General features: G+C 36.0%; 1 protein-coding gene across 1 annotated transcript in view; it reads left to right on the top strand.

The window, feature by feature from the left end:
* SHPRH (SNF2 histone linker PHD RING helicase) overlaps positions 1-17152 on the top strand; it is an 80951-nt gene that overhangs the window by 11434 nt on the left and 52365 nt on the right. Inside the window, exons 3-11 of the mRNA XM_052645685.1 lie at positions 2390-2519; positions 4534-4752; positions 7449-7527; positions 8179-8329; positions 9715-9823; positions 10271-10527; positions 12256-12915; positions 14134-14385; positions 15161-15239. Of these exons, the coding sequence (XP_052501645.1) occupies positions 2390-2519; positions 4534-4752; positions 7449-7527; positions 8179-8329; positions 9715-9823; positions 10271-10527; positions 12256-12915; positions 14134-14385; positions 15161-15239 (1936 nt within the window). The remainder of the gene's footprint in view (positions 1-2389; positions 2520-4533; positions 4753-7448; positions 7528-8178; positions 8330-9714; positions 9824-10270; positions 10528-12255; positions 12916-14133; positions 14386-15160; positions 15240-17152) is intronic.

Below are 17152 nucleotides of genomic sequence, written 5' to 3'. Positions count from 1 at the left end.
TGGCTACTCCATTTCTTCTAATGGATTCCTGCCCATAGTAGTAGATATAATGGTTATCTGAGTTAAATTCACCCATTCCAGTCCATTTTAGTTCGCTGATTCCTAAAATATTAACGTTCACTCTTGCCATCTCCTGTTTGACCACTTCCAATTTGCCTTGATTCAGGGACCTAACATTCCAGGTTCCTATGCAATATTGCTCTTTACAGCATCGGACCTTTCTTCTATCACTAGTCACATCCACAGCTGGGTATCGTTTTTGCTTTGGCTCCATCCCTTCATTCTTTCTGGAGTTATTTCTCCACTGATCTCCAGTAGCATATAGGGCACCTACCGACCTGGAGAGTTCCTGTTTCAATATCCTACCATTTTGCCATTTCATACTGTTCATGGGGTTCTCAAAGCAAGAATACTGAAGTGGTTTGCCATCCCCTTCTCCAGTGGACCACGTTCTAGTCTATTTATGCCTACGGAATTAACTATAATCTGGCATATAAGTCTCTCCTTTGATAGACCTTTGTCTCCTCCTGCTTTATCTGTCTCCCTCTCAACTCTTTATCACTCTGCTTTTTATTCTGTCCCAGAAACTACAGATTGATTTGTTTCCTTCATACACCCTGATGTCTCTCTGCATCTGTGCTTTCACTCTCATACTTCCCTCTGCCTGGGTTGTTGCTTCCTCATCCCTCAAAACTCCTGGTCATTCCTCAATGTGCAGCTCAGGGTTTACTTCATCTGGGGAGATCTTTTCTTAAACTCCATGCACGGTGTTATGTGTTCTTCCCTCATAATACCTGACGCACATGCTTATTTTTGCTTTGATCGCTTGTAGTGTACTTCCATTTTAGACTTTCCCCCTCACTCGACTATGAAGTTTTTTTAATCTTCACAACTGACTAGAATACCAAATACTAAACAGATTTTCAGCAAATGGCTGAATAAATTTATGATTCATTTCAGGCTCTACTATTCACTAGCCAAGTAACTTTTTGTGACTCTTTTAAAGACTCTAATTTCAGCTTCTTTCCATATGACATGTAAATAATATTCATTTTCACTCATACAACTGTGCTGAAAATCAGGGGAGGTAATGTAAGTAAATGTACTTCAAACTGTAAAGAAGTTAATATGTCTTCATGCTAATACTTGACATATACTTGGATATACTTGATTCAATATGTGGAATTCTAAAATGTTTAATTCACTTTTGTTCAGTTGAAAACATCACACGTGTGTTATACATTTCTCACACTGAAAAGCAGTTATATCAATAGCCCTATTTATAGCTTCAGAATTGACTGAGGAAAGGAGAAATTTTAGAAGCATTAGATTGTAATTAATTCTTCCCTGTACAGTCAAACTCTGCAACCTAGCATCCCCTCTCTGGTGACTGTGAGTGCCATAAATTGTGGCTCAAGGTAAAAACAGATTTAAGAATTAGTGGTTTGTATGCCTGTGTTCTGTCCACTTCTCACCCACATCAAGTCTTGATCTCTTCTGTCTTCCCTAATCCCTACTTTTATAAATATTTAAACACTTACTGCTGCAATACCAGGGCATCTCTAAGCAAACACAGAGCAGAATATAAATAATAATGAAAAGTATTCTTTGCCACTTATTCCAGTGTAATGCTTATTGAATTTTGTTCTTTACTGAAAGAATGTGAGACTCTCAGTGATCATGGAATCAGGCCCAGCATAATACAGGGAAATGAAGGAAACTGTGTTTGTTGATTATCTACCATTAGGAACTTTTAAAATTATACTAAGTGGGTTATCTCATATAGTTGTCTATCCATTTTGCAAATGACAACATTTGGGTTAAAATTAATCATTTTGTGTGTTCTTTTAGCTCTTAAATATCAATGCCAGTATTAAAATTCAAGTATTTTGACTGGAAAGCTTTATACTACATTGTTTCACCAAAGTCAAGCTGTACAGCTTTAATCAGAGCCTATTTTCCTGAACATTTTAGTGTTTGATCTAGTAATAGGGATTAGTAAAACCTGTGTTTAAGAATCTTCTTGGGGAATCTGTATTTTTAACCAGCATCACTGATTATTCTGATGATCATCTAGCTGGGAAATCATTGACTTGGTAGGTAGAATTGGCGTTCTCATCACAGTCTCACAGGTTTGGTTCCAGTTAGGGAAATATTTTTTTCTGGCTACTTCAGTGGTGCATCATACATAGTAAGCACTGCATTTGCAGAATAAATTTGTTATTGAAAGTGGAAATATGTGAGATTTGGTAGGTATATATTTAGAGTTTGTGGGGTAAATACTCTGAATACCTTTAAAACTGATGGTGTTAAAAATGTGTTTCTTATATGGTCATAAAAAATGGTGTAGTACAGTCAAAACTTTCTAATGTTGATTAATTATTTGTAGGTTGGAATTTATCTTTTGGAAGCTGGCCTGGCAAAACCAGATTTTCTGAGTGATGCAAGTTCAAGAATGAAAAAGTTCAATCAACTCATGAAGAGAGTGATGGAAAAGCTATACAATTTTATTATTCCAGGTAATTTTTAAAGTAAACTTTAAAATTGCTGCTACTGAAGAGCTGTGGATTTCTCCCAAATCCTGTATATAACAACCAGAAAAACAGCTAATAAAACCATAATAAAATTGAACAACCAACATAAAATTGCTGTATGACAAAGTTATACTTATCTTAAATGCCCCCACTACTATACTTTTTGTCTTTTTTTTTTTTTTTGCTTAATAATATGCATAGCTTATAGTGTGTACTCAAGAAATGTTGGTAGCATCACTAGGCAGAATATAAAGGGATCTGAGCTGATTGGAATTTTTGCATTATTGCTGTGTTGTTTTTTTTTTTTTTATTTTGTTATGGCCGGAGATTCTTGGCCGGCCTTTACTCCACCTCTCCTTTGCAGTCTGACAAATAATCTCAAGAGCCTGCTTCCCATAAAGACCAGTTAACTTTGCTACTGTTTCTTGGCAAGAAGTTGCATCCTTGGTCAGGACTGCAGTTTCAGAGTTGTCTGCCATTGGTTCCCAAGGGAGAGTGTGGATGGCTTGCTGCAGCCCATCAGCACGACTGGAAAAACGGCTCAGATTCTCCAAGTCCTGCTCATGGTGGGTCAGCCTTATTTCTGGTGCAAATCAGAACAGTTTTATACTGGGATATCTGGGAAATCAGTTTCTAAGCTTGGTTATTGAGTTGTTTTTCTGCAGTACATTCTTTGCGAAGCTTCATAATACTAATAATAGTAAATCATTTGCATGCTAAAGACATAAAAAAAGAAAATCACTGGTTTCAGAATTGGAAGGAATGCTTTCAAGTACATCTAGAACTTTTTCAGAGTTATGATAAGAGTCCATTATTCTGCCTTTTAAAAATAATAAAACTGGAACTTTTCAAAGGAAAACTTCAAATTTAATTACTAATAATATGCACCTACACTAACAGAAATAGCCAAGCATGTAACTACACATTTATTGTAAACTTTTGAAAATCTTTAAAGGATATAATTTTTATTGAAAAAATTTAATTGTGTATTTTGTGGTACAGTCTCTATTTTAAGGCTTGTGAGGTATGTCCTACAAATGTGTGTAAGCCTGTTTGAAACCATTCAGTAATAAATCATTGGCAACAGGGGCCTTGCAAATTTTTCAAGAGTTTGAGGGGGTTTTTTTTTTCCACATCGTAGGCATGGCATGACTGAGCGACTTCACTTTCACTTTTCACTTTCATGCATTGGAGAAGGAAATGGCAACCCACTCCAGTGTTCTTGCCTGGAGAATCCCAGGGACAGAGGAGCCTGGTGGGCTGCCGTCTATGGGATCGCACAGAGTCGGACGCAACTGAAGCGACGCGGCAGCAGCAGGCATGAATCTTTTTCCACAGGGCAGTTGTGCCCAACAAATGAATCTGAAATTCTTATGGATTTGTATTGGTGGCATAAGCCCTTAGTCTCCTAATTGGCTGCTGCTGCTGTTACTAAATACCTATCCTTTTTTAGCATAAGAAATAGAATGGGAAACTTTGTCTTATTAGATATAGGAAAATTGTCTGCCTGTGGATTTTTTTAATGTTGTAAAAGTAAAATAAATTACTCTTTTACAAACTGCAATAGATATTCACATTCAGTTCCTCAGAGGCTAATTAAACATCTACGATGGGCATAGCACATGCTGGCTGCTCTGAGGGGCCATAAAAACAAAAGACAGCCTTTGCTCTCAAAGAGCGTTACAGTTCAGTGGGGAAGGGATGAATGCGCACAAACGATTATACTATGAGAAAGACCACAATGTATTGTTATATCCAGTGTAGAAGAGTGTTGCATAATACAGAGGAGAGTATTCTGATCAGGGAAAACATAATGTCATGAAAAAAGTATCAATTACATTATCTTGAAGGGTGGAAGCATAGATTTTTGGTCAGTCAAAAGGCACACTAAGCAAAGCCCCAGAGTCGGGAGAGTATATGGTATGTTCTGGGAATAAGAATTGCTTATAATTATAAATGTAGATCTTGTTGTTCTGAGTACACTTGTTCTTGGATACAGATGTGTTGGAAGAGGATGAGGAAGGTTCCGATAATGAGCCAGAGGGACAAGACATTGATGAGCTCTATCACTTTGTGAAGCAGACACATCAGCAAGAAACTCGGTCCATCCAAGTGGATGTCCAGCATCCTGCACTGACTCCTGTGTTGAGACCATACCAAAGACAGGCTGTCAACTGGATGCTACAACAGGAGCATTTCAAAAGCACCCCTGCTAGTGGCAAGTATAAGATACTTAAGGCAAATTGATCAGAGTAATTAGATGAGAGAGTTAGGGTGGAGGAAATCGGTCAGTAAACAAATTATATTGAAAGCATGGGAGAGAATGGGTGTGTTACTGTGAACAAAATTATTTTCTAAGATATCCTTCAAAATTGACACCTAGAGAAATTCGTTTATGAGTTCCCTCATCTGTAAAAGTTTGAACTGATTTTTCCAACCAGAGTAAAGGCTGCCTTGATGGAATTTTTAAAAACCAAGAAATTTTTTTTACATGCCTTTTCAACTAAGAATTGCTTTTGTAACCTGATCAGATGGGAATTGTACTAATATGTGAAAGAAACTGTACAATTTAATCATGAAGGTTAGGAACAGAAAGCACGTTTATAAAAGTGGGAGACTAACATGATTAATCTGCGTTTCCTAGTTATACTTATTTTCTTTACTCTACAAAGTAAATAATGAAATGTCATCTAGTAAGTGTTTTTATAAAAGTAGTCAATTTATGGGAATCATCTGTGTCACTGCTTTGTCATTGTCTTTAAAGGGTTGGGCACTAGGTGAGATTTTTACATGACCCTAGGAAGTGAAGTGCTAACCATTTCTCCTTTTTCCTACATAGATTTATTTTAATTAGTGATGAATAACTCTTCCATATTTCTCCCACTTTTTTATCCAACAAACTTTTTTAAACTTTTTATTTTGGAACTATCAGTTCATAGCCAATATTATTTCTTACTCTTGCTTCTCCCATATTCTGAATTATTTTGAAGTAGTAATGCCTTATGAAGAAGGAAATGGCAACCTGCTCCAGTATGCTTGCCTGGAAAACCCCACGGACATAGGAGCCTGGTGGTACAGTCCATGGGGTCGCAAAGAGTCGGACACAACTGAGTGACTGGATAGCAACAATAACCCCACATATCATTTTATCTGTTAATATTTCAGTTTATTTCATTAAAAGATACAGGTTCTTTTAAACAAATATATATATATAATGAATTTTGAAACCCCAAAATTTCTCAATATCACTGTCTCTCTTCCTTCCTAACCCCCTTTCTATTTCTCTCTTTAGTATGTTCAAATCTGAAACCAAGTAACATCCATATAGTATTGGAATTACTTGGTGTCTCTTAAGTTTCTTTTAGTCCATAGGTTTTATTTCCTCTTCTATTTTTTTCTTATATTTGTTGAAGAAATTTTATAGTTCTATAGAATTTCCTACAGGTTATTTTTTCCTCTAAAATAAAATAATTTTTTTTAACTAAGGAATTTGATTAAGGTGTAACATATACAGTAAATGCATAGATCTTAAGGGCACAGTTTGTTAAGTTTGGATAAATCTCTGCATTTATGTAACTAGCAATTCAGTTAAGACATAGAACCAGACTTTCCCAAAAGTAGACACTGGCCACCCATGCCTCTTTAAACTTGAAATGTGACTGTCCAAATTATGTGGTGTAAGTTTAAAATACACACTAGATTTCCAATAGTACGAAAAGAAAAGAATGTGAAATATCTCACTACTACTTTTTACATTGGTTACATATTGAAGTGATAATATTGTATTTGATTGTTAGACAAAAATATTAAAATTAATTTTACCTGTTTCTTTTAATATTTGTATCATACAGTGCTGACATAAAATATTTCCATCACCCAGCACTTTCCATCATTGCCTAGTCAGTTTTCCTTCTTCAATCCCTTCAGGAGGCAACCACTGTCATCATAAATTAGTTTTGTCTGTTTTTGAAACAGACAGTGATAAAATGTGTCCACTCAGGTGGAGGGAGTTGCCTTCTTTCAACATAATGTTTTTGAGGTTCATCCATGCTGCATGTATCAATAATTCATTGGTTTTTGTCCCCAGGCTAGATTTTATTGATTAAATCACGTGTCATTTAGTGGTTTTTCGGTTCTCTGTGGTTCCCATAAATTAAAACTTTCTTTTAATTTTTTTCATTTTAAAAAACCTGTATGTCTGTATTCCTACTTCATCTGTTAATCACTGAAGAAGGTAACAAAAAATGACTAACCGTTTCTGGAAGTAGAGACATACTTACAACTTAGCAGTTGGTTTAAACAGCTTAAAATATTGGGAAGGGATAGTGAAAGATGCTGGTTGACACAGACTCAGTACTTCATTGCTGTAGTTTTAGATTTTTTTTTTTCCCTCAGTTAAGCCTTTCCTCTACTCAGACCCATATGAAAGGTTAGATCTGATATAAATTAATGTATTAGCCCAGTGTAATTTATCTGTGAAGTTATTTAACGATATAAGGTAACTTCTTTAAGCATGTATAAAAGACAAGGTGCTTTCATTTATTCAGTAAGCCTTGATATGTATTGGTTTTCTTTTCCTGTTAATCCTCTATACTAGTATAATTTGTACATTTTGCTATACTTTGCATAATTAAAATATAATTAATAAGTTAAATTATAAAGTATCCAATAAAATATAATTGCAAGTATAATTTGCTTTAGTTTTTCTGTCTTATCACTTGCTTCTATGGAAAATAATTGTACGCTAAACAAAGGAAGCAAAAGAATAATATCTGAAGAATGAGAGCGGGTTCCTGGCCTTTTACCCACATGTATGTGTCTTCCCAGGGTATCCTGACTGTTGACTTACTTTTATTTTAATGCGATTATCTGGCAGAACAGAAAATAAACAGAAAATGGTTTATTTTTCTTTAGAAAATGCCTTACACTTTCTATGGCGAGAAATTGTTACATCTGAAGGTTTGAAACTCTACTACAATCCATACACAGGCTGGTAAGGCAAAACTTTGCTTATGTGCTTGATATTGAAAACAAATATTATGAAAACCTATATGAGACTGATGGCATATGTATTCAGCCTTGGCAGTACCTCAGAAAGGCATACTAAATTAAAGTCTCATTAGACAGTTTTATAGATAGGATAGACATGGAATTAATAGCACTTGTAATTTTTTGGTAGATAAATACAGTAGGATAGACTTAAGATGTGTATTTATTGATATTTAAAGAGAGAATATTTTTAGTAAAAATATCACCTTATTATGAGCCAGTTCATTAAACTTGTTAATTTTATTATAAAAGAGTTCTAGGAATCATTAAATATGATTATTGGATCAGTAGTTATTGCCATTTTTATTCACAGATTCATAAAGGTTACAGAAGGTAGACATGCTTCCCTTTATTTATGGGAGAAAAAAAAATGATGATAGTACCCATTCTGTTTCTGCACACTTAAGTTGTCAGCTCAGGCAGTTTTTTTAGTCTCACAGTTGTTCTATTCATGATCTAGAGTCTATAATTGTTGCAACTGAAAGTAGAGTTTTAAAAAGCTTAAGACTTTAATGCATTTCTCCCAGTTCTCTTTAGGAACAGTACGACTTATATTTGCATTCCTATGATGTGTTTTTCTTGTATTTTCCTTTAGCATCATTCGTGAGTACCCAAGTGCTGGACCACAGTTGCTTGGTGGGATCTTAGCAGATGAGATGGGTCTTGGAAAGACAGTGGAGGTTTTGGCTCTGATTCTGACACATACTCGACAAGATGTCAAACAAGATGCTCTCACTCTTCCTGAGGTAGGAGGAGTACTACAGGGCTTGGGAAAGCAGAGCATATGTTCTCCAGAAAGCATCATATGTTGAACATTTGGTTGGCACTTAAGTCAACACTTTCAGTTTATTCTGCGGCTTATGATTTGTATTAGTTGTTAACTTCACATAGGCACAAAAAATGGGATATTTGTGACTTGGCGAAGTTTTTAAAGTGATATTGGCCAACCAGGAAGGGGATAGGTATGCTGTTATTTATCAAGCTTCCTTCTAGTTGGCAGAGAAATTCTCTTAGGAAAGTTTGATTACTTCCTCAAATGTTTTGTCACTTCCTCTGATCTCCATATTACTGCTACATATTTTTGAGAGCTATTTTTCAAAAATTGTGCAAAGCTCAGATATGTAAATCTTGGGGTCAAATAATTAGAACTTTGTTAAAGGGTAAATAGCTTAGTAAGTAGATTTCTCAATGAAACGAACAAATGAAACAAATAAAACTTCTCAATAAATAAAGTCTTTATTCTAAAATGTATGTGTGTTAGTTGCTCAGTCATTTCTAACTCTTTGCAACCTCAGGGATTGTAGCCCCCCAGGCTTCTCTGTCCATGAGATTCTCCAGGCAAAAATAGTGGAGTGGGTAGCCATTCTCTTCTCCAGAGGATCTTCCCGACCCAGAGATTGAACCTGGGTCTCCTGCATTGCAGGTGGATTTCTTTACCATCTGAGCCCCTAGGGAAACCCTCTAAAATGTATAGTTGTGTTTAAATATATACATTTTAGAGTTTATAAGAAAAAAAACTTCACTGAGACTCATAGCTTATAGCTTATATTTTCAGATAATAAAATCGTCAATTAGCACATTAAATCCTGCCGAAATGAAGCTACTAGTTAAAGACATGACCTTAATTACCTGTAGGGTCCACCATGCTTTCAACCTTAGCGGTTATATGACCTTTTGATAGGGTAAAGTTTGCAAAATTATCCTTTCAGATTTGAGTAAGGGATAGAGTAGGGAATGTCTGTTTCCTTTGTAGAAAAATGAGTTGACGTGTACAGTTTTAACTATCAGTAACTTCCTTTTGAGGGGTTTTTGCTCATTAGCTGTGTTAATTTTAACTTATTTTGATTGCTATTACAAATTCAGTGGGTTAATACAATTTTAAACAAGCCTTAAAACATATTAATTTCAGAAGTTTCACACTTTAATATGCATAATTTTTTAAAATGATGGCTAGCTGTTAACTCTGAAATAAAAAATAAGGTTTATATGTGTGAATAACTTATTTAGCCCTTTCTTTCATAATCTGTTACAATTCTTTTGTATCTTATTAATAGAAGGAGGGTTAATTTTGTGAAGCAACTCAATACTGAAAGCAAAACACTGTGTAACTGCAAAATGTTGTTTATATCAGGGAGAAGTGGTAAATTATTTCATTCCATCACATTATTCTGGCGGAAATGTAAAAAAGACAGAAACCCAGAATATGGAATTTGAACCAAAAGAAAAAGTTCAGTGCCCCCGTAAGTATGAAATCTCTTAAAGATAACAGCCTTTGCAGTGATATTTGTTCTAATTCTTATAATCTTTAATAGAAATATCTTATAATTGTTATAAATAATTGTTTTTACAGTTGTTTATACGTTGCATAAAAGTTTGGTTACAAGGCATATTATCTTAACAAAACTAAAGATTTATTCTTTGGTTTGACTTGATCCAGATAATTTGTTGCTTAATTCGTAGATTAGCAAATTAATGTAATTCTTCTTAAATTATTTTCATTACTGTAATTTACTTCTTAATTGAGATAAGCTCATTACATATTCTTCAAAATGATAATATACAGACAGCATGTCTTTAATAAATCTTTATTTTTTACTTGGTTCTTAATGCACATTAAGATTAACTGAGTTTTATTTTCTTTTCACTTTAATTGTTTTGACTGAGTTAGCATATCCTTTTGCATTTAGCTACACGTGTGATGATCCTGACAGCTGTTAAAGAAATGAATGGAAAAAAAGGAGTTTCTATTCTTTCCATCTACAAGTATGTCAGTTCTATCTATAGATATGATGTTCAGCGGAACAGGAGTCTTCTGAAACGGATGCTCAAATGTTTAATTTTTGAAGGCCTTGTGAAACAGATCAAAGGCCATGGTTTTTCTGGTACTTTTACATTGGGGAAGAATTACAGAGAAGAGGACATATATGATAAAACGAGAAAGCAGGTAACAGCATTTATCAAGTAGTTATATGTGATGCTTTACAAAGTAAGTTGACAGATCCCACCTGTCTAAAGCTCTTAGAGCCAGATGATAAAAAAGAAACATTAAGAAAAGCACTAATGGCTATGACTTCTGTTTTCTACTTTCTGAATAAAAGTTCCATCAGAGTAGAAACTAAAAATGAGTATTAATTGAGTGGATTATGCAATTAGTTTGTAAAGCATAATATAGGTTAAAAGAAGATTTCTTCACCCTCATGCTATTGTCAGCACTCAAAAAGCACGTTCCGTACTTTAAAAATGTTAATACATGACATCTGCATAACTCTTTACATACGATTTGAATGTTTTATATGCATTCTCATTTTCCCTTGTCATCACCTTTTAAAATATTTACATTTTGTTATAAAACTTCTCTTCTGGGCCAATACTACAATTTGCTTTTAAGAAAATAGTTAAAAATTTGTGAAAATAAATTAAGAAAAGACTGATGACAACAATTCAAAATGTGGAGTTACTAGCTTAGCTACTGTGAAAGAAATTGCAGACCAAAAAGTTCTCTTCCAAGAGTAGTGAGTCTCCAGCATTTCCTCCCCAGCCAGGTTAGAAGACTGCAATGAACTTCTGTGCTTTTAATAATCCTTCTGCTACCAAAAAAGGAAAATCTCCTTCAGTTAATGCCAATCGTTCCATGTTAATGTCATTCATTCCTCTGTTCGCCCTTGACTGTGACATCACTTCTAGGAAGGTGCAGCTGACATCTGCCTCCCCAGCACAGCCCCTGTCTGTGGTATAACCCCCTTATGCAATCCTGTAGCATCATTTTAAAGAGGCATGCTCAGTTGTGTCCTACTCTTTTGCAACACCATGAATTGTAGCCCACCAGGCTTCTCTGTCCATAGGATTCCCCAGGCAAGAATACTGGAGTGGGTTGCCTTTCACTGTTCTCTCTTTTCCTACAGACTCCTTTGAGACCAGGAGCTAAATATACCTCATACTTATATCCCCAGCACCTAACATGTTGCCTGGCACAGAATTGGCATTTAATAAATAATTGTAAAGAGGGTACACCAATAGAAAGGAGAAAGAAGGAATTTATTTGTTTATTGTAGTAACTAGTAGATTAATTTTTGCTTTAGTTAAAAGCTATATTTTAATACTTGACATTTGTATAATTTCCCCTGTTGTTGTTTAGTCACTAAGTCATGTCCAACTCTTTTGTGACCCCATGAACTGTAGCCCATGGACAGGCCCCTGTGTCCATGGGATTTCCCAGGCAAGAATACTGGAGTGGGTTGCCATTTCCTTCTCCAGGGGATCTTTACAGCCCGGGGATTCAACCCCATATCTCCTGCACTACCGGTGGATTCTTTACCGCTGAGCCACCAGGGAAGCCCATAATTGCCCTAGTTTGTATTATAAACTACCAGTCTTTTATTGATTTAGACAGACCGTAAATTATAAGAGGTTGATAGCAAAATTAGTAGCTCCCTTTATTTCTAAGTTTGGTCCTTCCAAATATTAATTAAACAACAGTAGAGTTTTCTTTTCCTTTTGGGCCTACAGGAAGAGGAGTTCATAGAGCAATTTGAAAATCACTGATCAGGAGTGATTCTCCTCAGGGAAAGAGTAACGAAGACTGACTACGAGATTTTTATGTAAAGCATATGAAGTTGGGTGTTTAATTTTAGCTGTCACTCCATTGAAATAAATTAAATAATGTTTTTCATAGGCAGTGGGGAGTCCAAGGAAAACTCAGAAAGAATCCAGAAAATCAGGAAACAAGGACACAGACTCTGAATATTTGCCATCAAACACCTCTGATGATGATGATGATCCTTACTATTATTACTGCAAGCCCAGGAGAAATCGTAGTAAATGGAGGAAGAAACCCGTTCTGTCCACGAAAAGCGAAAAAAGCCAGCTGAACATCAGTCTCAACCCACAAGATCACTGTCCACCTACTGGTAACTCTGAAATTACTGATGTTACTACATCTGAAAGAACATGTGTCTTTGAAGTCAATCAAGAACATTCAGCAAAGGACCAAGCTGAATCTCTAAATCCTGTTGGTGATGACATGCCACATTCTAATATCATGGGTCCCTATAATTCTTCCACTTATCGCTTTGAGTGCATATGTGGTGAACTTGACCAGGTAGACTGTAAGCCTCGTGTTCAGTGCCTGAAATGCCACTTGTGGCAACATGCAAAATGTGTGAATTATGAAGAGAAGAATCTGAAGATTAAACCTTTCTACTGCCCCCACTGCCTTGTTGCAATGGAGCCAGTATCTACAAGAGCAACTCTGATCATCTCCCCCAGTTCCATCTGTCATCAGTGGGTGGATGAAATCAACAGGCATGTGAGGTCATCATCTCTTCGAGTCTTGGTAAGACAGTTTGGACTCTTTAAAGGGATAGGAAAATATAAGTGTTTGCTTATGATAATTTTTATAATCTTCGTCACCTTGTTTTTATCCCCAAAATTAACTTAATGAGATAATAATATTAAGTCAGAACTCAAAGAGGAAATTGAGAATAAGAAAAAGCACAGTAGACTGCTAATTCTTTTCTGACATCAGAAGTTAAAGCACTGTGAGTGGAAAGTTATGAAAGTTTTTGAAAAAGTCCTTAATCATATAAAGGAAAACATCTTTGTATTCAGAAAGAAATGCAGTTCAAAGGCAGCATTGTTTAATAGTTATCTGTTTGTATGATCCTATATCTTTTAGCTCCCGAATCTTCCTCTGAAGCCTCAGTTACCCTTTCTGTAAAATAAGAATTTACTCATTCAACAAGTGGACACCTATTGTGTGCCAGAAATTGTGCTCAGTTCTAAAAATTGTACCCCCACACACTTTTTCTGAAGATTAAATGATTTGATAAAGTGCTGGCACATAGTGCGTGTTCATTTAATGTTATTGTTCACTACTGTTAGTATTTTTTACCCTTTGTGTTCTTCTTTTCTTCTTTCCACACAAATGTTATTGGAGATTTTCTATATTTCGGCCACTATGATAGGCATGTATAATACAGTAGTTTATAAAACACCAACTTTGCCACTGAGGCGCTCTGTTCTGTAGAGGAGGCAAACCTTGCTTTGTATCTTGACTCTGCTAGTTTTGAGTAAGTCACTTCATGTTTTCTATGTGTGACATAGGAATAATAACAACTGATAGAGTTGTTGTTAAAGGTGGGAGATAAAACTTTGCAGTGCTAAAACATAAAAGGCATTCAGTAAATAATAGCTCTTATTGTTAAACCTTCTCATACCATTGTGCTTTTGCACAAACTATTGATTCCATCTACCCACCTACGTTTTCCCCTTTCTTCCACCCATGAAAACTCTTGAATGTACTTTAAGATCTACTGCAAATTTGAATTCCTCTCTGAGTTTACCTGCTTAGCCATAAAATTGGTCTCCACTGTGAAGCTTTTGCATTTACTTCTGTTCCAGTTCCTTTCACATTGCTTATGTTTTTAGTCTTCCACAGTAAAATGCATCTTTCTCTAAATAGGTCTGGGATGTATCTTATAGGATGTTTGGTTATAAACAAATAGAAAGTGCTCGGTAAGGGTATAAATGAATGTCTGTGATTATATCCTAGGTATATCAAGGAGTGAAGAAAGATGGTTTTTTACAGCCTCATTTTTTGGCAGAACAGGATATAGTCATCATTACTTACGATGTCCTCCGTTCAGAGCTGAACTATGTAGACATCCCACACAGCAACAGTGAGGATGGGCGTCGCTTAAGGAACCAGAAGCGCTACATGGCTATTCCCAGTCCTCTTGTAGCTGTGGAGTGGTGGAGGATCTGCCTTGATGAAGCTCAGATGGTCGAATGTCCTGCTGTAAAAGTGAGAATTTCGGCAGAATCACTTGAGGGCTGGGGAAAAGACTGGAGGAAACTGTTCATAGGAAATTTAATAGTTTACATGTAGTTTAACCCACAGTATTGACATTCGCCAAGTTTGCCTTTGGACACTTTGCATTTGCTTTCTCTTATGCATGAGCTGTATAATCCTTAGAAATTATTTGGTACTCGGAATCATTGTTCTGTAAAAGTTCATGTATATTTGAAGAAGATGGTAGTTTTTATGTGATGTAGATCTAAGTAAACTCTACTTAGGTACTTTTATCAGCATTTCTGCCACGTGGAGTACTCTCCATGCAGGTTCTGGTAACTGACAGCTTTTTATCAGAGACCAAATGGTAATAGAAAAATGCTAGAGGAAAAGCTTTTATTCAGACTTCACTGTATGTCTTTATTCTGTCTTCTTTGCCCAGTCTGTGACCTGAACTGAATTAATAAGTCATGCCTGTTAGCACAGTGGTTCTTCTCATCTGGAGGATGGGGTGGTCTAAGGAGTGTATCAGTCAGCTGGGACATTTTCAGTCTACCCATACATGAATTTCCTTTCCTCTTTGAAAGGACACATTGCAGCCTCCTGCTAATAAGAGCCCCATACTAGAAGATAACCCATTGACTATGATGTTCAGTATTGAGTGTGATAACTATTCTGTAAGGGCAAATGCATCTGACCTGAAGCCTGGGCTTGAGAGCTGTTTTCATAAGTAAACACAATCCTTCTGCATTTTTCTTGTGTCTCTCTTTTCATTCTCTCCCAACAGGCTGCAGAAATGGCTCAGCGCCTGAGTGGGATTAACCGCTGGTGCATCAGTGGCACTCCAGTACAGAGAGGATTGGAAGGTAATGGATGGTTTCCTCACATATAGCATTTATTTGAAAAACTTAAATTTTTTAAGCAAAAAGCATTGCTTAACTTTTGTAGAAATCCTTAGGTGATTATGCATATATTAAAATATATTTGATCCTAATAGTTACAGACATCTATCTTTTTAAATGGAATCAAGTGCTTTTTATTTATATATACATATATATGAAGACAGATATGTAGTTGAGTAGTCCTATTGTCCTGATTTGAGCAGTTATTGTGCCTGCCTGAACACTGTAGACACAGGTTTGAATTGGACTCAAAGTTCCAAAATGGTGAGTAGAAAACAGGGAGAACCTGACAAGAAAGAAAGAGGGAAAGAGAGAAGAAAAAGGAATTAGTTTCACTTGGCTGTGTCTATAAAGATAAGGACTTCCCACTCACACATTTTAACTGATGCTTCTACATCAGTCTCATTCATATAACTAATTTTTTCTATAGAACATAGACAGCATTTTTAAAACTTTTGTCCAAGTTGCAGATATTTAAGACTAAAAGTTTAAATAAGTAAATGTTGGTTTACATAATAAATTTCTGGAAAAACTGTCACTAAAATGTGGTTTAATTATAAAAATATAAATATCCTTAGTCCTATGACAGATATTTATCTTCAAAACCTATCATTCTTGAAAATTCAGGTTTTCATGTATCATTTGTTCTTAGCAGGATAACTTACTATTCTGCTAAAGTAAAAATATCAACATCTATTACATTGAACTGAGAAACACTATTTTTTGATGATTATTTTTAGGGGAAAAGAGTTTTTTAGGAAGATGTTTAAGTATATATTTAAATACCTGTGTAATTTTAGTAAGTTACATTAAGATGCATGTTTCTAGAATGCTGCTGCTGCTAAGTTGCTTCAGTCGTGTCCGACCATGTGCAACCCCATAGGTGGCAGCCCACCAGAATCCCCCGTCCCTGGGGTTCTCCAGGCAAGAACACTGGAGTGGGTTGCCATTTCCTTCTCCAATTCATGAAAGTGAAACGTGAAAATAAAGTCGAACAGTCGTCTCCGACGCTTAGCAACCCCATGGACTGCAGCCTACCAGGCTCCTCCGCCCATGGGATTTTCCAGACAAGAGTACTGGAGTGGGGTGCCATTGCCTTCTCCAATTTGTAGAATAATATCAGGCTAATTAAAAGGCCAAATTTAGTGGTCTGCTGTTACATTGGAAACTGTCCAATATGTTAATATTTAGGTGTTATTAAGATAATCACAGTGGTGTGATCACTCACCTTGAGCCAGACATCCTGGAATGTGAAGTCAAGTGGGCCTTAAAAAGCATCACTACGAACAAAGCTAGTGGAGGTGATGGAATCCCAGTTGAGCTATTTCAAATCCTAAAAGATGATGCTGTAAAAGTGCTACACTCAATATGTCAGCAAATTTGGAAAACTCAGCAGTGGCCATAGGACTGGAAAAGGTCAGTTTTCATTTCAATCCCAAAGAAAGACAGTGCCAAAGAATGCTCAAACTACCGCACAATTGCACTCATTTCACACGCTGGTAAAGTAATGCTCAAAATTCTCCAAGCTAGGCTTCAGCAATATGTGAACCGTGAACTTCCAGATGTTCAAGCTGTATTTAGAAAAGGCAGAGGAACTAGAGATCAAATTGCCAACATCCACTGGATCATCAAAAAAGCAAGAGAGTTCCAGAAAAACATGTATTTCTGCTTTATTGACTATGCCAAAGCCTTTGACTGTGTGGATCACAAGAAACTGTGGAAAATTCTGAAAGAGATGGGAATACCAGACCACCTGACCTGCCTCTTGAGAAACCTATTATGCAGGTCAGGAAGCAACAGTTAGAACTGGACATGGAACAACAGACTGGTTCCAAATAGGAAAAGGAGTACGTCAAGGCTATATATTGTCACGCTGC

Source organism: Budorcas taxicolor, chromosome 9, assembly GCF_023091745.1.
Source record: "Budorcas taxicolor isolate Tak-1 chromosome 9, Takin1.1, whole genome shotgun sequence".
NCBI classification, from domain to species: domain Eukaryota; kingdom Metazoa; phylum Chordata; class Mammalia; order Artiodactyla; family Bovidae; genus Budorcas; species Budorcas taxicolor.
Note: the sequence above shows the minus strand (reverse complement) of the source record. Positions and strands in the feature narration are given on the sequence as shown.